This window comes from Xyrauchen texanus, chromosome 3 (assembly GCF_025860055.1).
Source record: "Xyrauchen texanus isolate HMW12.3.18 chromosome 3, RBS_HiC_50CHRs, whole genome shotgun sequence".
NCBI classification, from domain to species: domain Eukaryota; kingdom Metazoa; phylum Chordata; class Actinopteri; order Cypriniformes; family Catostomidae; genus Xyrauchen; species Xyrauchen texanus.
In genome coordinates, this window is record NC_068278.1 from 42,734,470 (window position 1) to 42,758,430 (window position 23,961).

The 23,961-nt window shown below is 36.5% G+C and overlaps 3 protein-coding genes and 1 pseudogene across 4 annotated transcripts; 3 read left to right on the plus strand and 1 right to left on the minus strand.

The window, feature by feature from the left end:
• Positions 1-593: 593 nt before the first annotated feature.
• Positions 594-4,044, minus strand: LOC127629691 (adenylate kinase isoenzyme 6-like). Its single transcript, XM_052106901.1, has 5 exons — positions 3,832-4,044; positions 3,559-3,651; positions 2,394-2,452; positions 1,714-1,859; positions 594-1,507 (listed from the first exon to the last, which is right to left on the minus strand). Exons 1-5 carry the CDS (start codon positions 3,866-3,868, stop codon positions 1,318-1,320), a joined length of 525 nt encoding a protein of 174 aa, XP_051962861.1. The 5' UTR covers positions 3,869-4,044; the 3' UTR covers positions 594-1,317.
• A 37-nt stretch (positions 4,045-4,081) lies between these two features.
• Positions 4,082-12,300, plus strand: LOC127629303 (cell cycle checkpoint protein RAD17-like). The gene is made up of 17 exons (XM_052106465.1): positions 4,082-4,370; positions 4,611-4,673; positions 4,877-5,125; positions 5,397-5,474; positions 5,600-5,762; positions 6,001-6,137; positions 7,231-7,283; positions 7,384-7,506; positions 7,654-7,723; positions 7,837-7,948; positions 8,159-8,350; positions 9,015-9,091; positions 9,176-9,322; positions 9,477-9,623; positions 9,731-9,851; positions 11,413-11,470; positions 11,606-12,300. The coding sequence occupies exons 2-17, from the start codon at positions 4,647-4,649 to the stop codon at positions 11,850-11,852; spliced, it is 2,001 nt and encodes a 666-aa protein (XP_051962425.1). The 5' UTR covers positions 4,082-4,370; positions 4,611-4,646; the 3' UTR covers positions 11,853-12,300.
• A 1,545-nt stretch (positions 12,301-13,845) lies between these two features.
• ccdc125 (coiled-coil domain containing 125) lies at positions 13,846-19,774 on the plus strand. 2 transcript variants are annotated; one of them, XM_052105952.1, is made up of 12 exons: positions 13,846-13,887; positions 14,448-14,763; positions 15,162-15,220; positions 15,412-15,498; positions 16,203-16,280; positions 16,394-16,479; positions 16,572-16,654; positions 16,741-16,853; positions 16,982-17,089; positions 17,204-17,357; positions 18,767-18,864; positions 18,951-19,774. In XM_052105952.1, exons 2-12 carry the CDS (start codon positions 14,457-14,459, stop codon positions 19,116-19,118), a joined length of 1,341 nt encoding a protein of 446 aa, XP_051961912.1. In that variant the 5' UTR covers positions 13,846-13,887; positions 14,448-14,456; the 3' UTR covers positions 19,119-19,774. The 2 variants fall into 2 exon arrangements, with proteins under 2 accessions (XP_051961912.1, XP_051961903.1); XM_052105943.1 differs by lacking the exon at positions 13,846-13,887 and adding an exon at positions 13,905-14,178.
• Positions 19,775-20,143: 369 nt separating this feature from the next.
• On the plus strand, positions 20,144-22,946 carry LOC127624849 (protein FAM151B-like; annotated as a pseudogene).
• The last annotated feature ends 1,015 nt before the right edge of the window (positions 22,947-23,961 follow it).

Here is a 23,961-nt window from a genome sequence, read left to right on the forward strand (position 1 = left end):
ATTAAATAGAGTATTACAACACTTACAAATGTATATTATGGTATTAACATGGTAATATCATGTTATTATTTGTAGTACCATAGCATTACTTTCTGATACCATCACATTACCATGGTACCAGCACAGTCATTTTTGGTAAAAAAAAAAAAAAAAAAAAGCCAACAAAATGGCACTGCATTGATGCAATATGCACTTGTACTTGCTTTTAAATGATAATAGCATTAGATATATAATTGTTCATGTTATTTGTGAGTATGCACTTTTGAGCATTAATGACACTCAGTGATCTGCTGATTTAACTATTGTAAATAGTTCATAAATTATAAGAGCTGACATGCAACAATATAATTTTGATACAGTTGAACTTTGCTAAAAGATGTATTCAGTCCTGCCAAACGTATGGCACAACAAAATATTTTAGCATGACTAAAATATTTAGAAGTAATCTGTTCTTTACTCATTACATTTCTTTAACATGACTATGGAATTATAATGCTCAATCATATTACTAACATGATTTTAATAAATAATTACAATTTCAGATATTCCTGTCAATATACTTATCGACATACTGAATGAAAATCATCTTACAACAGAAATCACTTTCCATCCTTTATTGCACAGCATAGGACAAAGGGACAACAAAACATTGTCCCTTTCATTCTTGATGATATGCAAAGTGTAGAATGTTCTAATGAGGCTCAGAAGTAGATATGATTGCTGATGGGGCAAGACAACAAAATAAATCCCCAATTTAGGGTAATAAAAGTAAAAAATTATTGGAAAAATATCAATAGATATGGCAATCTGAAATGATTGATGAAAGAAAATTTACTCCAACATTAGTGTCTTTTTACTCAAGGAAATAATAAACTTTGCCCAGATTAACTAACTTTACAATTATGCACTCTATATACCAATTATGTACTGATGAGTGACAATCTTTTGAGGAGAACAGCCTAGTGTAATTTTCAGTGAATGAGGTATGGCACGACCAAGAACTATATTGTGCCAGCTGAGAAATGTAAAATTGTGATCATTTAACCTAGTGTATTAAAAAAAAAATTATATATATATATATATAAACAAAGAAAGAGTCCCTCTGAATTACATTATAAAAATATTTATTTCTTACCATCCACTATGGAATTGTTTTTAACTTCTCTCAAATCCAGTTGTTAGTCACATTGGTTCTGAAGAGCAAGGACTAACATACTATCTCTGGGGCCACTAAACTATTAAACTTGATTTCTACAGTCTGTCTATTTAAGAGATTAACTCAAAAGTGTATTAGCTTGTTAAATAGAATGTCCCATGTTAATTGTTTTCTTTCATCCATTGTTCAATCCACTGAATAATTTGCTCCAGATTCCTTTCCAGGTCCTCAGGAGTGTTACTGGGGAGCTGGTGGACTATCTCCTCCTTATAAGCTTCCATGGCTTCCTCATAGATAGTCTGGAAAATCTCGCACTGCACATTGTCCTGGAGCTTTTTTCCTGTGTAGCCTCTGAATATGAAAGATATGGAGTTAAAAATCACTGTAACAAAAGACATGCAGCAACATACAATCTAACTGTATTCTGAACTGCACATTAGGCAAAGTCAAGTGTTCGATATCTTCTAGCTCAGTTTGTACGTAAAATAACACTCAAAATGCTTTAAATATGCTCTATATGAGATGAAAATTATTGTTATGCGGTTATCAACACAAACCTGCTTTCAAGACGATTGTAGAGACTGGTGTTGTCTGTACGGAGGACAAAAACAATGTGAAACCAGCGTTCAGGGAAGAAATCACAGCCATGGTAATCTATTACGATGCCTCCATCTCCCATTTTGTCCTCCAGCTCATCCACAACCTAGAGCATTTAAAGTGTTCTCCATTATGAGGATCCTGATGGATATGCTTTTGACTGGTGACTGCTTATGGTAACACATTACGACACGGTTCCATTAGTTAACATAGTAACAACATTAGTTATGACCTAAGAATGAACAATACTTTTACAACATTTACTAATCTTGGTTAACATTCATTTCAACAATACTTAAATAGTATTATATAATAGACATATATTTTTTTAAATCAAATGTTGTATTAGTTAATACACTACGAGCAAACTAACAATGAACAATTGTATTTTTATTAACTAAGATTAATAAATGCGGTGAAAAATATGTTGATCATTCATGATACCTAATACATTAACTATTTAACAAATGGAACCTTATTGTAAAGTGTAACCCTGCATACAGTGCAGCTCCAATAAGTGTAATACTGAATGCTCTGCCCTTATCTAATAAAACTGTATAAAATGTATGTAGTTAAAGACTTAAAAAAAATCATGAAAAGCACTAGTTTTTTTCCTTCTATCACAATATTACATACATACCCTGTCCTCATCCAATATAGGGCACTGGTATTCTTCATCAAATCCATCAAACAACTGACCTGAAGAAGTGATTTAAAAATATTAAGACTATTAGGTAAAACATTTTTAAAATTATTTAACCTTGTTAAATAATTACGTAAGTCCCCACGTACACGTGGCAATGTTGTTTTTTGACTTCAGTTTACGCAGTGTATATATATATATGCATATATATTCATTTAAACTAACTGATTTAAGTTCAGGAGACTCTGGGCCATCAGTAAAGGGTTCAACTTTCGATATACAGAGACATGTGACAAAACAACATGGCGCAGACCACAACGGAGTTTGACTTTGTGAGAAACGGCAACAAATCTGGTAAGGAACCTAATTAAATTTTACATCGAAACATGTTTGAGTCAAAAGATTAGAGTCTCTGGTTTAATCGGAAATGCCATTTAAAATGTTTTAGCTATTTATCGCAAAACGCCACGCTGATCAACACAATGTACACTAATGTGTACTTTAGCGCATAGTTTCCTTAGAAATCTTATATTTACTGCAAATTATCACATTGAGAATCAATGGGTTCCTCCAAAAGCTGGTTTTACTTTCAGAGGCTTTATATGGAGTTAAGATGAAAATAAGGTGCATTGAGGTCAAGTAATTCATTAAAAGGAGTAATTTATAGCGCTCTATTCAGCCAAGTGCATCCAATCCAAACTTCCTATCAAAAGTTCAGTTTCAGGCTGCAGATGTTGTTTGGACCTCTCAACGTGTCTGGCAGACATGAGACAATGGTAACCAGTATATTCTGAATTTATAATGTATAATTTTATTTAAAAATGGTTGGCAATGATTCAATGATGCTGGCCATTACTTTAAATCAGAATTAATTATGCCAATTTCTGATATAATGTCTGTAACATCTCAAAAACATGAATATCCAACACTCTTGGAAAAAAACAATTTAATACTTTCTACAGCTTGGTTTTTTTTTCACATCTTAGTCCCGCCGTCCACATATCATCAACATTTAGGAAAATGATTTGCTCTAAAAAAATTATTTTGTGCAAGTTTATTAGGTACTAATAGTTACAACTGAAAAAGGGAAATGGGAAAATTCGGATCTCAGGAGGTTAAATATATAATTAATATAAAACTGCTGAAATGAACAGCAACTTACCATCCTGTGCCAAATCACCAACATTGACATAAGTTAGTCCTGTTCTCTGAGCCACCTCTTTGCCTAGTGTGGTCTTGCCAACTCCTGGGGTTCCTGTCAATTTGATACAATTTATGTAAAGCCATGACAAAGTGATGACTGCATATATGTGTGAGGACAAATCGCAAGCTAGGCAAGGATGCAACATGTATATTATATGATTTTTTTTTCTAACACAGTAAGTTCATTTATTTGTAACAAACAGTGCAATTTTAAAATGAAAAGACAGAATACCTGTGAGAAGGATGTTTGGTCTCTTTATGATTCTCATTGCAAGACGGTATAACACGTGGAAAATAATTCAAATTAACAACAGCAAATCGTTTGAATAATATAAACGGGATACTAAATACCAATTAAACATTAATATATAACTGTTAAATAATCCGTTGGTCATTACTTTCAGCACAGATCAACATACAAACGTGTTCAGCAACGCGGCGTGATGTTGATGACATCATCAGTGCGCGCCAGTGGAGGGGCGGATCAGTTTAACTTTAAAGGGATATCTAGAATAATGTTATTTGTTACTTGCATCCAGTAATTAACGTTGTTGTATTTTACAGAACTAATCTATAGATATTTCTGAGGTTATTTAGAATTTAGTTTATATACAGTTTAATTGCCACGGTTCTGTCGATTTGACTAGATAATTTGCACATGACTGCGAGTATTCGTGTAGTGGAAAGCTAACTAACGTGAGATAAACCAGTTTACTGAGCGTTGACAATCTAACTAGGCCAAAATACCCGACAACGCTTTTATCAAGCTAGGTTTGTACAATTTAGACATTTCTCTGAAATATTTTTCTGTAATCCAGTTTCCTGGTATAACATGCTGTTGTTTAGTTAAGCAGAAGTTAAAATGTTTGTGTCTCTGTCTACTTGAATAATACTTGTTTTGCTTCACTTGTGATTAAATATTTATAGCAACATTTAGTATTATTCTCCTCTCATTAGGGTGTATCTCTTTAAGTAGTTTTATAATGATTCGTTTTTTGATCCCCGGCACAGTTTTGCATGGAGTAACTAAATGGGACATTAGAGTTGATGATGTCAAAGCTGTCCTCTGGAAAGGTATGTAACTAATTGTTTTCTGAATGTTGTGGTCAGTCTTTCTTTGGTAATACTCAAAACACAGAATGTCTTTGAAATCAGTAAATCACTTCCATAGCTCTTAATTTGCACACTTTGTGTCAGTGAGATTATAGTTGAGGATGTTTAAAATCTTCAAATATACTGACATCTATAAATTGTGTTCTATTTCTCTTTCTGTTAAGATAAAGAACTGGGTGGAACCATCATTTGGTGAACTTTTGGGAGGTTCTGGAGTGAAAACTACCTTAAAAAAAGGACAACTTTCAGAGGAAAACAAGACTTCCAGGTGGCCATCTACTAGGGAGCAAACAGGAAAAACATCCAGGAAAAGGAAAGTAGATGTATCCGACAATCAAATAAGTGTACCAAGAGAATCGTATAAAACCGACCAAGATGAGCCATGGGTTGATATGCATGCTCCCCAATCACAGGTACGGAAACTTTGTAGGTCTGTGATGCTCAGTACAGTCACTTGAAATCTACCTTCCTGCTGTTTACTTTCAACCACTCTTTAACACACATCTCTGTATGTTTCAAATAAAGCTGAAGACATATTCCAGGTGTATTTGTAACACCCCTAATCACATTCACCAATACTCTTTAATACACAGTATGCCCGTTTAGCTAATGCTACATTTTCCTGATGTTTTTCTCAATCCACAAGTATACGTATTGCTAAAAATGCTTCTTTTTCTCTGATAGGCTGAATTGGCAGTTCACAAGAAGAAAGTCGAGGAAGTTGAAAGCTGGTTGAGAGTTCATTTAGACAAATCAAAAAAGGTCTGACATGCATGCCATGTGATTTATAGGATGTATATATTTTTTTCTTCATCATTATCATTTGGAAAATATTTTTATTAGTTTTGTTTTTTTATGTGTGTTTTTGTGGTTATAATTTTCCACAGGGTGGCGCCATTCTGTTGCTCACTGGCCCCTCTGGATGTGGGAAGACAGCCACTGTTCAAGTTCTTGCCAAGGATTTGGGTTTTCAGATCCAGGAGTGGTCCAATCCCTCCACCACATCTCAGTACAAAACAGAGGATTTGTTCACACAGAGCTTTGATCCAGGTCAGGAAATTATGTTTCAAATGAGCTCAGGAAGCTTGCTTCTTACTTGACTAGTGTACCGTGAAACTGGTCATCATTATGTGGTAAATGGGAATAGTATAACCCCCTATTTTTAACATTTAAAAGTGTGTATTCACCCGAATCAAGCGAAAATGTAGTTATCTCAATCTTTCTGTGCTCTCTGAGAGTATATTCATCTGCTTGGTGGTTAAGTTGACCTTTTTTATTCCTACTACAGATTCAAGGTTTAATCGTTTCCATGGCAGCTCGCAAACAGGGTTATTCCAAGAGTTCCTGCTTAGAGCCAATAAATACAACTGTCTACAAATGAGTGGAGAGAAACAGACTGAAGACAGAAAAATAATTCTAATAGAGGTCTGTACAGAACTACTTTTAAATAATGTTGAAATAGATTAAGATTTGTTTAGAAACTAGCAGCATGCCATTTACCTGATGTTTTGTTTTATGCACACAAGATATATGCATAAAGCTGAAACGCAGTTCCTGGTCAAAAAAAAAAAAAAGTTGCATACTCTAATATTTAGTTGGACCACCATTAGCTTTGATTACGGTACACATTCATTGTGGCATTGTTTTGATAACCTTATGCAACATTACAACATTTATTACTGTCCAGAGTTGCATTAATTTTTGGCCGAGATCTCGTATTGATCACTGGAGAATCGAACCACTCCGTAAAGTCTTCTTCAGCACATCCCAAAGACTTTCAGTGGGGTTAAGGTCAGGACTCTGTGATGGCCAATCCATGTGTGAAAATGATTCCTCATTCATTTCAGTACATTCAGGCAGTCAGCTGACTTCATTTTACTGCCGCATAACATTGCTGAGCCTAGACCTGACCAATTGAAGCAACCCCAGATCATAACACTTCCTCTAGAGGCTTGTATAGTGGGCACTATGCATGACGGGTGCATCGCTTCATGCACTTCCCTTCATGTGCTTCCCTTCTTACCCTGATGCCCATTGCTTTGAAATAGGGTAAATCTGGACTCATCAGGCCACATTACCTTTTCCCATTGCTCCACAGTCCAGTCTTTATGTTCCCAAGCACATTGAAGTCGTTTTTTTACGATTAGCGTCACTAGCAAGTGGCTTTCTTGTGGCCACACAGCTGTTTATTCCTAATTCTGTAAGTTACTGTCGCATTTTAAACATAGCCGAGAGTTCTGTTGTCGATTTGTTACAACGTGACTTCACCAAGCATTTTAGCGATCTCAGATCACGATCACTCAAGATATTTTTCAAGACCACATTTCTTTCACGAAGCTGATGGTTCACCACTATCCTTCCAGGTTTAATAATGCGTTGGACAGTCCTTAGCCCAATTCCAGTGATTTCAGAAATCTCCTTAGTTGTTCACTTTACTTGATGTATTAATGTACAATTGCATAATTAAAAAAAATATAATAATTGTTAATAATTGCTTTTTTATTATTGTTTATCTTAGGAGTTTCCAAACCAGTTCTATAGGCAACCAGGGTGCTTGCACGATATACTCAGGTGAGAGCTAGCAATATACTGTGAAGCATTGTTAACAGTGTTTAGTCACTGACTGTGGTCTAACATGCAATTTACCTTGTTTTTTTTTTTGCTTATTCAGGCAATTTAGTAAGACTGGCCGGTGCCCTCTGGTCATTATTGTTTCTGATAGCCTAAGTGGGGACAAGAGCTCCAGACTTCTCTTTAAGGATGTTCTGCATGAACTCGAAATTCACAACATTTGGTAAGAATTTAACCAATTCCGTTTTAAACATTTGACACCAATGTCATAGCTAAAGCAAAATGGACTCAGAACTTTCAGCAAGACTGTATATATATCCTGTTCTTCAACATCCTGTTGTTAGTTTAGTTTATTATTTCTCCATTTCAGTTTTAATCCTGTGGCCCCCACCAGCATGATAAAGGTTCTAGGCCGTATCGCGACCATCGAGGCAGGAAAGGTAAGTTGTGTGGTTTCTTTCTTTTGTTTACTACATCTAAGGAGATGTTTATGGCTCTATGTATCCCCTATAGTTCTCTAAAGCACATCTCTGTCTCTAAACTGTGTTTGCAGAGTTCAGGCAGGATCTCTCTTCCTGATAAAGCTTCTTTAGAGCTTCTCTGCTCTGGAAGCTCAGGAGATATTCGCAGTGCCATCAACAGTTTGCAGTTTTCCTTGTTCACTGGTGAGAAGATCTTTAATAGACATTACCTTTATAAAGTAAAGTTCTTTTAAAAAAAAGTTTTTTATATTATTATGATTTCAGAATTGTATATTAACAATTAACATATTAAGTTATGATTGATCATCATGTATCTCATCAATGATAATATTTTTTTTATTAAAAAAAGTATTTTATCTCTTTAATAATGCAATCATGCTTTTAAATTCTCAGGCAGTAGTCTGGAGAAGAGCCTATGGCCTTTGAAGCAGAGCAAGTCCTCTTCTGTAAAAACTGTTGTAAGGGCTAAGGGGAGGAGCAAGTCTTCCAAATCTACAAGCTTGCAGGGGGAAAGCCCAGCTATTGGAGGGAAAGATGCCTCACTTTTCCTCTTCAGAGCTTTAGGGAAAATCCTCTACTGCAAACGTTAGTGTTTTTCAAACAAATTTGCATGTGTTAACATCTGAGTGACATCCTCTGAAATGTTAGTTTGTGATGCCTTTGATTATATACACTCACTGAGAACTTTATTATGAACACTATGGACCTAATAAGGTGCCTGATGTGGTCTTCTGCTGTTGAAGCCCATCCGCATCAAGGTTCGTTGTGTTGTTTATTCTTAGATGCTATTCTGCTCAATTGTACAGAGTGGTTATCTGAGTTACCGTAGCCTTTCTGTCAGCTTGAACCAGTCTGGCCTCTCTAGGTTAGGCCTCTCATCAACAATGCACTTAAAGGATGTTTTTTTGCACCATTCTGAGTAAAGTCTAGAGACTGTTGTGCATGAAAATCCCAGGAGATCAGCAGTAACAGAAATACTCAAACCAGCCCGTCTAGCACAAAAAAATCAAGCCATGGTTGAGATCATGTTTTTTCCTCATTCTGATGGTTGATGTGAACATTAACTGAAGCTCTTGGCCTGTATATAAATGATTTTATGCATTGCCTGGTTGCCACATGATTTGCTGATTAGATAATAGCATGAATAAGTGTACAGGTGTTCCTAATAAAGTGCTCAGTGTGTGTATATACATCATGAACTGGTCGTAGTTATTCAGTTTTATACCAATGGATGTCTTCTCGTTTTTAGGTGAAAGTTCCCAAACACCCAAGCTGCCTCCACACCTTACAGAGCATCAGAGGGACAAACTACTTGTTGATCCAGAAGTAAATATTAACCTGCTGTATAATGCACTAAAGGGTTTTAGATTTTTGTATAATGTTCTAAGAATGTTGTAATTCCTTCCCCAGCTTGTCATTGAGCGTTCTCACATGTCTGGTGAGTTCTTTAACCTTTACCTGCATCAAAACTACCCTGAATTCTTCTCTGACATGGAGGACATAGCACGGGCCAGCGAGTACCTCTCTGATGCCGACTTCCTGACAGCAGAATGGAGCGTGAGTGCAAATGCAGTTGGACTTCCATATTGACACCTATAGGGATATGCATGGTTACTCTCTACTGCTGAACTAGATCCTTGAAGACTATCATTTAGTAGTATCTTGGCAACAACGTTTTTGTTTTGTTGTCATGGTGTTTCTCTTTTCACAGTCAAGGTCTACCATGTTGGAATATGGATCATCAGTGGCCACTAGAGGGCTGATGCACTCCAATTCTTCCCGAGCACAAGCCAGCTGCCAATCCACTGCTGGATTCAAGCCTCTTCATAAACCCCATTGGTTACACATAAACAAGACGGTATATTATGTTTCTTTATTACCAGGATTTATAGAAGAGACACATCTTTACACATTCTGCATTTTTAAGAGCTGTTGAATTTATTGTTCTTAATGTGTTTGTTATAGTACCGAGAGAATTACCTGACTGCACAGTCGCTCTTCATAAATTTCTGCCTTGCCCCTGTGAGCCTCCTGACAGAACTGCTGCCTTACCTTGCAAAGCTCACCAACCCAATGAGGAATCAAGGTGAACTTCAGCATCAGCTAAATCTATAAATACAGAATTACATTTATTCAGCAGTTTAAACAAATATTTAATCAAACTGCACACTGTTTCAGTCGTTCAGCACAAGTTTGTTTATTCTTTTCCTGCTTTGTAGACAAGCATGCAAAACTTGTTGTCCAAACCAAATTGTTTATTTCTCCTCATACAATATTTAGCTTGTTTTTTTTTTTCTTCTTTAAGTGAATTCATATATATATATATATATATATATACACTCACCTAAAGGATTATTAGGAACACCATACTAATTCTGTGTTTGACCCCCTTTCGCCTTCAGAACTGCCTTAATTCTACGTGGCATTGATTCAACAAGGTGCTGAAAGCATTCTTTAGAAATGTTGGCCCATATTGATAGGATAGCATCTTGCAGTTGATGGAGATTTGTGGGATGCACATCCAGGGCATGAAGCTCCCGTTCCACCACATCCCAAAGATGCTCTATTGGGTTGAGATCTGGTGACTGTGGGGGCCATTTTAGTACAGTGAACTCATTGTCATGTTCAAGAAACCAATTTGAAATGATTCGAGCTTTGTGACATGGTGCATTATCCTGCTGGAAGTAGCCATCAGAGGATGGGTACATGGTGGCCATAAAGGGATGGACATGGTCAGAAACAATGCTCAGGTAGGCCGTGGCATTTAAACGATGCCCAATTGGCACTAAGGGGCCTAAAGTGTGCCAAGAAAACATCCCCCACACCATTACACCAACACCACCAGCCTGCACAGTGGTAACAAGGCATGATGGATCCATGTTCTCATTCTGTTTATGCCAAATTCTGACTCTACCATCTGAATGTCTCAACAGAAGTCGAGACTCATCAGACCAGGCAACATTTTTCCAGTCTTCAACTGTCCAATTTTGGTGAGCTCTTGCAAATTGTAGCCTCTTTTTCCTATTTGTAGTGGAGGTGAGTGGTACCCGGTGGGGTCTTCTGCTGTTGTAGCCCATCCGCCTCAAGGTTGTGCGTGTTGTGGCTTCACAAATGCTTTGCTGCATACCTCGGTTGTAACGAGTGGTTATTTCAGTCAAAGTTGCTCTTCTATCAGCTTGAATCAGTCGGCCCATTCTCCTCTGACCTCTAGCATCAACAAGGCATTTTCGCCCACAGGACTGCCACATACTGGATGTTTTCCCTTTTCACACCATTCTTTGTAAACCCTAGAAATGGTTGTGCATGAAAATCCCAGTAACTGAGCAGATTGTGAAATACTCAGACCGGCCCGTCTGGCACCAACAACCATGCCACGCTCAAAATTGCTTAAATCACCTTTCTTTCCCATTCTGACATTCAGTTTGGAGTTCAGGAGATTGTCTTGACCAGGACCACACCCCTAAATGCATTGAAGCAACTGTCATGTGATTGGTTGATTAGATAATTGCATTAATGAGAAATTGAACAGGTGTTCCTAATAATCCTTTAGGTGAGTGTGTGTGTGTGTGTGAGTGTGTGTGTGTGTGTGTGTGTGTGTGTGTGTGTATATATATATATATATTCATTTTTTTTATTTCTATTTTCAGCTCAGATAGCCTTCATCCAGAATGTTGGGCATCTTTCTCAAAGAAGGATTCCTGGCAGGTGAGATAAGCTTGACAAAAGTAATATTGAATTTGAAAGCTTTATAAAATGTCCTCTCATCAATTGCAAAATATAGATTTCAATGAATTATGGTACAATAACATTTGTTTAAATTTCAAATATTACTATTTGCAGGCTTAGACTTGAAGCACTTGGAGACAAAGACCCTGGCATTTTGGATATTGATAGTGAAAATGAAGATCCTTCTGATGCTCCGGCTCTTGATCCCGGTACCACATCAGGGAATGCCACAACTGAGTCTAATCTTCCAAACAGCCAGGATCCTGCCGGGGAACTTTCTGCTAGCCAGCCCCAGCCCACAAGCACTGAAGCCCTTCTAGATGAGGAAGACCTCTTAATTGAGGAATTTGACAGTGATTGACCAATCACGTGTCATAGTTTAAATGTACTTATTCAATATCACTCACTGCCTTGTAACTTAAGGTCACAGTTTTTTCTTTCGTTTTCTTTTATTAGTACGGTTTTGATATTTATATGCTTCAACACAGTGTGAAGCTGTAGAGAATTGTTCATATGTTCTTACTTGTGTTGAAATGTATGTGTACAGCACTGTAGCAGTTTGATCTGAGGTTATTTGTGAAAATGTCTGTAAAAATAGAACATGGCAAAATAATTTACTGCCACAATAAACGTTTTATGCTGTCAAAGTATAACATAAAAATGTCCTGGGTATGAAAAGTAGAAACATCTATACTTCTGTCAACGAATTGATTGCAATAAACCAATGTTTGCAAGTTTGATGGGCGTTTTGTTAGTTTGTCATTTATATAAAGGGAAAATGTCTTGAATCCATTTCTGTGACTGTAGATACTGCTAATAGTCCGTGTTCAGATATATATTTTTTTATTAAAAACATCAATCTATTCAGTATACTTAATGTTGTGAATATGTGCTGTGGCTTTTATATATATATATATATAAACTATGGTCGAAAGAAATAACCTCTCTTATCATCTTTGATCCTCTCTTTTGTTTCTTAGTGAAATGTTTGTAGTATTGTAACAGCATTGTTAAATGAACTTGAGTAAGAAACTGAGGTTGTAGAATCAAACAAGTAAAATTCAAGAAAATACTGCAATGTAGAGTTTTAGAAAATGTATGTACTCACCCTCATGTCATCCCAGATGTGTATGACTTTCTTCTGCAGTACACATTACATATCTTTTGAAGTGATATGATAGGTATGGATGGGAAGCAGATCAATATTTAAGTACTTTTTATATTATTGTAAATCTTCACTTTCACATTTTGAAAGTGGAGATTTATAGTAAAAATATCTTTCATTCAAAGTAATCACTAAAAAAAAACTTTAATTGAAGTGAAACAATTGAAACGGTGGAAATATCTCATTATTAAATAAATATTTTTCTCCAAAACACATTGGCCATTATTGTTGGCACCCTTTTATTCAATACTTTTTACAACCTCCTTTTGCCAAGATAACAATGCCTAATGAGGTTGGAGAACACCTGGCAAGGGATCTGAGACCATTCGTTCATACAGAATCTCTACAGGTCCTTCAAATTTAGAGATCTATGTTGGTCGACTCTCCTCTTCAGTTCACCCCACAACTTTTCTATAGAGTTCAGGTCAGGGGACAGGGATGGCCATGGCAGAACCTTTATTTAGTGGTCGGTGCACCATTTTTGAGTTGATTTTGATGTTTGTTTTAGATCATTTGGACCAGCTGGAATATCCAACCAAGGTCCATTGTAAGCTTTCTGGCAGAGGCAGCCAGATTTTGATTATTTATCGGTTGGTATTTGATAGAGTCTATGATGCCATGTATCTGAACAAGATGTCCAGGACCTCTGGCAGAAAAACAGCCCCAGAGCATTAAAGATCCAGCACCATATTTAACCATGGGCATTGGGTACTTCATCTCTGTGTGCATCAAACCCATCTCTGGTGTTTGCTGCCAAAAAGCTCTTTTTATTTGTTTGTTTCATCTGACCATAGAATCCAGTCGCATTTGAAGTTCCAGTAGTGTCTGGCAAACTTAAGAAACTTCAGTTTGTTGTTGGATGAGAGCAGAGGCTTTTATTTTCTTGAAACCCTCCCAAACAAGTTGTGGTGATATAGGTGATGTCGGAATTATTACTTAATAATTTTTTTATATTTAAATATTTATTTAATAATGAGATATTTCCCTTCTTTCAATAGTTTTACTTCAATAAAAGATCAAAAGGATAAATATTGCAGATTTATTTCACAGCCTTCTATGTTCTTATTTACCAAGGGTGCCAATATTTTTGGCCACTACTGTATATGTATCCTGAGATACTCTTTAGTAAAGAAGCACCTGTTGCTGTTTGGACTCGCCCCTTAAAGTGACCGTTCACACCTAAACAAGAAATAAAGGCTAGACGCAGCGCAACGAATAGAACAGAACACAGGTATATCGAAACGCGTTAAAAAAAAACTGGGCCTAAAAGACGCGACGCTCCGACACGGGATGCTAAAAAAAGCAAGGCACGGTACGAAGGTCAAAGACGTACTTCTAGCGCATGTTTACATTGAAAAGCAATTGAAAAACTGCGCAGACGGACGTAAAAATGTGTTCGATGTGAACGGCCCTTGGGAAGTTTCACTTTGTCAAAGTGAGGTGAAAGAGTCTGAAATAGAATCTCTTCGCTGTTCTTATTAGCGAAAAAATACATCCCGTCGCCTACAGTTCTTCCGTAAAGGTTAGTAATGCTTCTGTTGTCGTTTGACTGACTCTAAACTCCACTCTCGGTCTACAATAGAAATCGGCTACTGGATACTGTGCGGTCGGTCGGTTCGTGCTCGACTAACATTTTCATGTCTGCTGTCTTTTGACTGTCTATAAGGATTTAGATTTAGATTTAAGTTTTAATAACGTGCTAGGCGATATATACTTATTATATATATCTCTATATACTTATTATATACTTTTGTTTGAGGTCTTTATGAATTCACTGTTTTGTCTCCATAGTCTACTGTTATGCAGGGCTGCAGGGAGCTGTGTGAGGATTCAACCCCTCAATGCTCCGCAGAAGATGACATGACAGAGGGGGACCTGGGTGATGGCATGGGGGCCAGATCCTCAGCACATCATGACAAAAGCCATGTCCCACAGACCAAGAGCAGGGAGAAATTTTTGGACTTCCTGTCCCAGTCAAGGCCACAGAAAAGGGGCAGTGAGGGTAGCAATGCACCCTTCTCTTGGACACCATGCAGAGCTATGTACAATGTTTTTAGGGAAGAAATGGAAGCCGAACGGGTTACACGATGGCAGAAAAGGCAGTCAGGTTAGCCTGAAACCTCTCAACCAATAGAGATGACTAAGCCATAGTATATAAACCACAAAAGTGATGGCCATTATTTATGTTTAAAAGTAGTTTCAAAGAGGAAAACTCACTGGTAATGTCTTACACTGAACATATTTTTCCATTCTCTGCTGATTTTTGGTGTGTTTGGTGAAGTCAACACCTGCTAGAGTTCTTTTCGCCAGAGTCTTATCAGGGAGGGGACTTTGTGCACTCCCTTAAGCTATTCCGTTCTTAAACAAATATTCAACAATAGTTATTTAGGAGCCAGGCTGTGACCAGGAAATGATGAGTTGGCAATCCAAGAAGCCCATGGGCTGAAATGCCAAAAAAAATACAGTATGTATACTTTGTTTAAATGTGACTGCATTCTGTTGTAGAAAGCTCATCTGAGGACACAAGTGAAGAGCTGCAAAGAAGACTACAGGATGTCACAGAGGTGAACTCAAAAGTTACACACTAATGACCAGTTCTAATACAATGCTCCACAAAAGATAATTTGCCTTGTCTCATGCATTACAGAGGCACAGGAAAGAGGGACTTTTTGGGGTTTTTGAATGGAGTCAAGAAAAGATCTATCTTCACCTATGAACATGTGCCAGGTATATGTAAATCTTTGCTCTTTATCAGGAGGTGGAGCTGTTACGCACTGAATTGGAGGTCACTCATCGCCACCTGGAGGGAAAACACGAGGCTCTTAGGATCTTGCAAGGACAGGTATTATACAATTTTGTTATATAAAATTATACAATATCATTATTAATAATGTTAATATTTTTATTTATGTGGTAATTAAAAGTGTGTGATATTTCAACCAAAATTAAAATACTGTTATAATTTACTCACACGTTGTTGCAAACTGAAAAAAATGTTCAGCAGCATTTCAACCTCGGTCACCATTCACTTTCATTGATTGGGATAAAGATGCAGTGAAAGTGAATAGTGACTGAGACTATCATGCTGCAGAACATTTCCTTCTGAGCTCCACAGAAGAAAGTAAGTCATATGGGGTTGGAACAACATTCTGACTGAACTTTTATTTTTGGGTGAACTATTCCTTTATTAAATGGGTCTTGACATGGGTTTTTATTATTTCAATATTTTCCTTGAGGTGCAAATTCCTACCATAGTGTAACATCACAATTTGGAGGAAGTAGAGAATGAGTCGTTTTGGCAGCTTGGTTTCAACAAATGCTCTTTTTGCAGTGAGGAGGAAGTTTTGAGTTCTGAAACTTACAGTATGTATTTATGGTACAATGACCTCTTCTATGTCAAAAGATCAACGAAAATGTCATTCTTCATGTCATGACCCCTGTGTAAGATCTTTTATCCACTTTGTAGGTTAGACACAAAATCAGACTTAGGGATTACAAGACTGCAGATGTACCACACAAACTAAATGTAATTATTTCTCCCTTAAGGCAATCTTGGACAAAGCAACCAGTCACACTAAAATATTGCTTCAGAAGAGCGAGGAAAGGACTAAGGCCCTAGAAAAGGTGTTCGTTTCAGACAACATCTTAAAATATGTTTTTGAATATCAAGAGCATTATGCCATGTGTTTATATTTCTGTAAAAGTGGTCTCACCTTTTTGAAATTGTTGCCACACAGGAGGTTAATGCTTTGCAGTGGGAGATAACATTCAACCAGGTGCAGTTTAAGAATGTGGAGAACACGTGGAGTTTAAAATATGAGAGGTACTATACCCAATGTACATGTAAAAAGAGTATCATTGAGAGTGTTAAGAATGACCACAATGTCTCATTGGTCCATGCTAATACCATTACAGGGTGTTAGCAGAAAATGAAGCCCTAAAGAAAGCGCTAGAGGAGAGGATGAGAGAGCATCGCGTGACAAGGGCAGAGAATGCATGTAAGTCAGATCATATTTTCGCATTTTATTTATGACCCACTTTCTGGTTTGTTTCACTGCATATTTTTGCATGTTTTGTGCCTTAGCTCTGAGCCAAAAATGTATGGAGCTCCTATCCATGCTTAGTGCTAAGGAAAGGAGGGACTTTCAGAGGACCCAGCCTCCCTGCAGCCTGGGAACAGACGGTTCAGCTCTGGAGGTAATGTTGGTGAATCACACACACATTATGTTATAAATACGATACTACTTAGTTATACCTCTGCACAGTGCCATGTTAAAGAGCTGTTCTTCGGTATATAGCTCTCGTTCTATCCTCTTATATCTCAGTTGGCTGTGTATGGGGCTTGCCAGTGTAACTCCAATGGGGGCGAGCCATGCTCTTGTGCTAGAAGTGCTGCTGCAAGTCGTAAACAAGTTCTTCAACTCAAGCAAGAGGTATTGTTGTGTTTATACTGTTGTAAATATCCTCTCTTAAACATGTACTAAAAACCATTATAGCATTAATTTTACTGTGAGGGTCTAATAACACAATGTGTTTGCCCACATTAGCTGGAACAGCAGCAAAAGAGGAAAGAGGAGGCATATGTGATGATGGATGCTTTCCGCATTGCTTTTGAGCAGCAGTTAAGGAGAGTCAGTGAGAACATGCTTCGCCAGGCTGAGACTGATAGACACCAGACTCATAACCAAAGACACAAGCGAGGTAAAAAACTGCTCTGTTAAAGGGATGAAAAGGGAAATTATGCACCGTAACATATTTAAAGGGTTAGTTCACACAAATATTATAATTCTATCGTCATTTACTCACCCTCATGCTGTTCCAAACCCATATTACTTTTCTTCTGTGGAACACAAGAGGAGAAATTTTTAAGAATATTGATGCTGCTCTTTTTACTTTTACACTGAATGTGAATGATAAAGAATGTTGATGCTTCTCTTTTTTTCTTTTACACTGAAAGTGAATGATAAAGAATGTTGATGCTGCTCTTTTTTTCTTTTCTTTTTCTACAATGAAAGTGAACGGTAAAGAATGTTGATGCTGCTCTTTTTTTTTTTTTTTTACACTGAAAGTGAACAGTGATTCTGCCTAACATTGCTTTTTGTGTTTCACCGAAGACAGAACATCATACAGGTTTGGAACAGCATTAGGATGAGTAAAGGATTAAAGAATATATATTGTTGGGTGAACAATCCCTTTAAAGGTATGTTTCAGAACTCAAAACTTAGAAAGAGCATTTGTTGAAATCAAGCTGCCAAAATGCCTTGTGGACTTCATCCACATTGTGATGTCATACTGTGGTAGACATTTGTATCTGACTGCATTCACAAAAACACATCAACTTCTACTTTACCTTATCACTTCCATAGCCACACCCAGTATTGGTGAGCATTGAGATGGCAAGGAGAGATCAAATCAGTCAAGAATAAAGATCCAATTAAAACAGTGGGCATTTACTGTCAAGTCTAAAAGATGCTGTAAGCTATTTCAGCCGTTCTACTTCCACAAGACTGAGCCATTGGATTAGCCATGCCCACTCTTTCCAAAATCCAGAACTCCAAATATACCAAATGAGCTTAATTAAGAGCTGAAATATTTGTTAAAAAGAACAGTAGCAAAATAGCACCCTCAACTGACAAATGTTATGAAAAACATGGCAAAATTGTTTATTATGCCTCAATAATTTGCTGCAACTACTATACTATGAGAACGCAAAAGATTGACAGGCAGAAAGTGTAATTGTCCGCGGACACATTTTTGCTTGCTTTTTACATAGTCTAGAGCTGTCACAGAGACAGGTGAGATATCTCTGGACAATTATTTCATTCATATCTTTCAGGAAGTAGGGACATTTGTGCACACCTTTCCATGAGAAATACAGCTTACAGCACCTTTAAAGGAGAAGCAGCACACAAAACTGAGAATGAGGATGAAAAGTGGATGTTTAAGAAACATATGACAAAAAAACTTTACTTATTATATATTTTTTTTAAATAAATGCATGTAATGACCCCTTTAACATTCACAAGAGATCATGACTGCAGTTACAAATACACATACATGTAATACTGGTACTGATACATATAAACTGGTACAACATTTTAAATTCCAAGGGTCGCTCAGTGACAGACTGAAAAAAATTCTGCCTGCTGCAAGTGAAGGCAAGATACCAACCGAATCCAATGAAACTCTACACATGCTGCTTGATCTGGTCAGTATACTATTCTCAGTCCTGACTCTCTTTTTCTTCCAAATTAAATTTTTAATGTACTTTTTTGATTATCCTCCCTGTTTCAGTTAAATGACAAAGAGGAGGCCTTGGCGCATCAGAGGAAGGTTAGCTATATGCTGGCCCGAAACACTGAAGACTTGGAAAAACGTCTACTGATGCAGTTAGAGGAGCTTGGCCTCTCACACAAAGACACTAACACAAACGCAAACAAAGAAGCTGCTGAAAAAAAGTGATTGGAGCAAAGAAAGAAACTTAAGATGCTCTACTGCTGTGGATGACAAAATGTCACTATTCCTTAGAACCTTGCAGCTGATACTGAGCAAAACTCAACACCAAACCAACCATTTTTTGACTTGAGAGAAACTAAGATTGATAATAAAGATGTTTAAAGGATTGTGAACACTATAAAGTTCTGTTTTTTTATTTAAAGTTAAATTAATGCACTATCTTCAAATTAAGTGGGTATTATGGTTTGTTTCAAAACTGTAAAACGTTTGGACACACCTGAAAATACGCTTCTCTTGATCTAAAGTTACTATCATTGCTTAAATGATTGAATGTAGTTTTGCAGACAAATATAGATTGTGCCTATTTATGAAAGTATTTACAAAACAAAAACATTTATTTAAAATAATTTTTGATCGATGAGTTGGACAGAGGGAAGGAAAAGGAGTAAACGATTACCAAGTATAAATGGGAACTCCGTCTTTGCCCAAAGTGTACAGGGCTCTATTCTGGGCAAATGGCCGCTACTCTGAGGAATCCAAAAACAAATTTCATTGGATAATTACCATGCTTTCATTTGTGTTATTTTTATTTTAATGTGATTTTTGATATTATGTATGTATTTATTTATTATGTATTAAATTAATATAAAGCAATTAAATAAATATAAAGACATACAAATATAATAAAAATGTAAACATAACTAAATAATTATATTCTTTTTATGTTTTGTATGGGTTATGTTTTTATTAAATGTACAAAAAACAAACAAAAATCTAAAAGTATTTTATAATTATTTAATCTGTTCTATTTAATGAGTTTCATATTGTTTTAAGTATGAAAAGGAATAACAAAGAATATGTAGGGATGTCCTTTATATATATATATATATATATATATATATATATATATATATATATATATATATATATATATATATATATACATATAAATTGGAACTACAAATTAGTATACCTGTATGATATGAAGCGCACAGGCAGGCCGTGAATAACTACATATCCCAGAATGCATCATGCTGTCGGCTGTGTTGTTACCGTACAGCGTTTAATTCAATATCTGTAGTAATGTAAATGTCATATTCGCAAGAATATACAATACTTTAACAATACATGGGTATAATTAAACATAAACTGTACCGCTCCGTCCTGTGTGCTGCTGTTTTTCCCCTTTAGGGGACATTCTAAAACGGTTATTTCTTATGACGGTTTTCTATGGGAGGAAAATGCTTAACGTGTAATTAAACGCGTTGCGTTCATATTTTGGACTCATCTTATTTTTTTATACATAGTATGGTTTATTAATATGATGTGTACTGAGTTTGGTCTTTCAATATCACTGTCTTAGTGCAGTAAGCCACGTTAAGCGTTTTTCACGTTAAGCGTTTTAGAATGTCCCATCTTTGGTTGTTTGCTACCTCAAATCGCAGTCTGTTAACCTCCACAAGCAAGAAAGCGAACTTGCTAGCTTGACAGTCTGACACATTTTAATGTACATTTTAGTCCAGGTGGAAAGAATCAGTGTCATATGAATTCACTCGGATTAGACGTGCTCGTGTTGTTTAACCGAAGAATCAATGAGTGAACACACAGTGGAATATTTCTTCAACAAAGGTCTAAACAAAGTAAAGATATTGAGTGGTATCATCCAGCAGCAAGAGCAAACTCACAGAAGCCCTTCGGAGTAAATACACAAAAGATAAAGGCTTAAGTTATTTTTTTAAATGGTATGTTTTTCTCTTGTCCACAACATAATATAAGATATCATGCGTGTAATGAATGTCAGTGTCAATGTTGATTGTGTGCCCTCCGTTCTTCATTGAGGTTCTGCACACACGATTGAAGCAGATGTTCTTCTCATGGGTCTAGATCCAAAAGAGCCCATTATGGCTCATCCATCTGAAAATGCCAGCGAGATAACTCTGCAGGACTGGCTCAAAGATGTTGTGAAATCAGAGAAAGGAGTAAAATTAGACTTAAAAAGGTTTGTTTAGCTTTTGTACATTGTATATCCAATGCTCTCCCTCTCTGAGTATTGAATGACAGATCAACTTGTCATTTTGTTTCAGTCTTGAAGCTGTCTCTCCATCCATGATTCTATTTGAAGAGGTCTGGGATCAACTGCAGGGACCCTTGTGGATCAAGGCTGATATTCTTCCCAGCTCTGGTGGCAAAGCCACCCCTCTGGACCCTAAGGCTTTTCTACAGGAAGTGTCTCAGACCAGAAAATAATGTTGGACCACTGGATGGGATGTAGACAACCCTGGTAAAGAGAATTGTTACTTCATGTAGTATGAAGACAACTTTTGTTTTTAATGTTAAAATAAATTATTTATTTGTACTGACTCAGCAGGTCGATAATGTGAGATACAGTGGTGTAAAAGTCCACTAGTAAAAAAAACGTTAAATCAAAAATAAATTTGTATGATTTTGCACTATTTCTGGTCACTAATAAAATATGCAGATTTGTGACATTGACCAATTCCTTTCAATTCTTGAATCATGCTGGGATAACATGGATCCTTAGGGTTTGAACAGCTTTTGGGTGTCCATGCTAGTTTAAATGTATGCTGTCATTTAAGCAAAACAGGTACATACCAAATAATATGAAATCTTTGAAATCCATCCATCTTTTGTAATAAGTTATAAAAGAGAAGCATTTTGAAGCATGCTTAGCAGTGGATTGTTGAACCCCTCTATAAATACACATAATCTTGTGTTTCCTGAACAAAAATGTGCATGTGGACATTTGATATGCTTGATTCCCCACAACTTGCAAGCTTGCATTCTTGAAAATTCTTGCATTCTTGTTTGTTTTGTCCTGGAACCTAGGCTACAGTTGGGAGATGGTTCATCAAATGAAAGAATTATGCAGATCCGGAAAGCAACCCAGTCACATTCCCAGTCCGAGCAGCCCTTCTTCCTGTTTCGTTCCCACAGCTCCAGTGGCTTTTAGAGCAGTCAGACCGGTGAGACACTGTTTTCTTCTAATATATCCAACAGATCTGTTCGTTAATCAGTCTATTTAAATGTATGTCCATATTTACTATTATAGAGGCAATTAAAACAAATATCAATGTGAAGTAGTTTTTTGATTATCTGGATGATTGATTTATGTTATATAAGCAGGGAGGCATTCACGTTCATCCCAATGCTTTTGTAACTCCTTGCCAGATAATTAGGTTCTGGCTCTTCTCTCGCACTTGTTTGTGACTTGAATAGCAACTCTGTGCTTGTTCTGAAGGACAGATGTAGAGGTATTAGAGAAAGTGTAGGGAAAGGTTAATCCTCCTCTATAGAGACTGTGTACTTCAGCAGTCCTCTCCCACTCTTAAATTCTTTCTTGATGGTGACTGTGCAAGTTAATGTTCTAAATCACTTTGAACAAATGAAGAAGGATGGTATTTTTATTTATGTAACCTACTGTGAAGAACATAGATAGACAGAATCCTTAAAATGAAAATGTTTTTGATTATTTCACATTTTTCATTTTCAAATGCCAGAGTTTTAACAGGATAATAAGATGAATACCAAAGGTTTTTATTCACTGACAAAATTATATGTTGTGATGGTGATTGCATTCTGCTTTAATGCCAGCCCTGTCAATGAGGTGTTTAACTTTCTTTAATACTATTTCTAAACTTCATCTTGTCTTCTTTCTCTATCAGATACAGCCTTACTGTATGGACAGGCAAGAATGATGTCCTTAAAGTGGAGGATCTGTTACCCTACAGGCAAAACTTAAGCAAAACCAGGATCTACTATGATCTGTTAATATCACAGATGACACAGTTTAGAAGACTGTCTGGCTACTCCTAAATTAAAAGCAATTACTGAAATTTACTTTGAAAAGTAAAAATACTAAACATGAACGCCCATTGACACGTGAGGTCATCCTACATATGTACTCTGTATTTAAGACTTAAATGTAATTTTTTTTGGTTGTCTCAAGCTTAATTAACTCATTAAAGGTGCAGTATGTAAGATTAAGAAACCCTTGTTATTAATGACACACACTCCATAGGGACGCAATCGAGCAAGCATCGACCAAAAATGATGTAATGTACAAAGAGACAACGTGATTCACCAACATCATGCTGACAGAGGAGGTAGCATAATTACAATTACAGTTATGATTGTTTTACCACAAACTTTGAGACTGCATATTATAATTGAATCTCCAGTGCTGGAACAGGGCTAAAACAAAGTGTGTATATAGGTCTGATTATGCAAGACCGTAGTTTGAAGTAATCACTTTTCTATGCATGATACATTGACTGCATTTATACGATAGCCTATGTCGGCGTTAGATAGTTAGCCAGCTTTATCAATAGTTTATGGTAAATATGATGACAGTAGCTGTTTATAAAATAGACTGTACATTATAAATATGTTGACACAATTCAGTATTGATGTGATTCCATCACAACTGTCATTTTGATATATCGATGCACTATTGTTTTATAATAATAGATTGTATATAATTTCTGTTTAACCAAGTTACGTTACACTAATTAATTAAGCTTTTGCATTATCTTGAACATTGTCTAGCATTTATTTCATGTGTTATTGTAGTTTACCTTGCTGAATAATTACAGATTAACTTTGTCAGTTACTGTGAATCAGCATACCTGACTTTTAGTGTAAAGAGAAGGTCGTGAAATAATTTTTTAAGTTACGTAGCAAGGTAGCTTGCAATCCATCAGCATTATCAGGCAAGATCAAGTTAGCTAAAATTACACAGATCAGTCCTTATGGCATTATATTTCACATGCTTTGCAGTTATGTAAGCTTACCTGTCCAATAAGAAAAACGCCAATTCAGGGTCAGTTTT

Coding starts and splice junctions, on each gene's coding strand:
- ccdc125 (XM_052105952.1), top strand. CDS start 14,457: ATGCAGGGCTGCAGGGAGCTGTGTGAGGATTCAACCCCTCAATGCTCC. Junction 14,764..15,161: donor ATGGCAGAAAAGGCAGTCAG/GTTAGCCTGAAA, acceptor ATTCTGTTGTAG/AAAGCTCATCTGAGGACACA. Junction 16,655..16,740: donor GACAAGGGCAGAGAATGCAT/GTAAGTCAGATC, acceptor TTTGTGCCTTAG/CTCTGAGCCAAAAATGTATG.
- LOC127629691 (XM_052106901.1), bottom strand. CDS start 3,868: ATGAGAATCATAAAGAGACCAAACATCCTTCTCACAG. Junction 2,453..3,558: donor TGGTGATTTGGCACAGGATG/GTAAGTTGCTGT, acceptor TCACTTCTTCAG/GTCAGTTGTTTGATGGATTT. Junction 1,860..2,393: donor CTATATTGGATGAGGACAGG/GTATGTATGTAA, acceptor TAAATGCTCTAG/GTTGTGGATGAGCTGGAGGA.
- LOC127629303 (XM_052106465.1), top strand. CDS start 4,647: ATGATGTCAAAGCTGTCCTCTGGAAAG. Junction 7,724..7,836: donor CGACCATCGAGGCAGGAAAG/GTAAGTTGTGTG, acceptor CTGTGTTTGCAG/AGTTCAGGCAGGATCTCTCT. Junction 9,323..9,476: donor TCCTGACAGCAGAATGGAGC/GTGAGTGCAAAT, acceptor CTCTTTTCACAG/TCAAGGTCTACCATGTTGGA.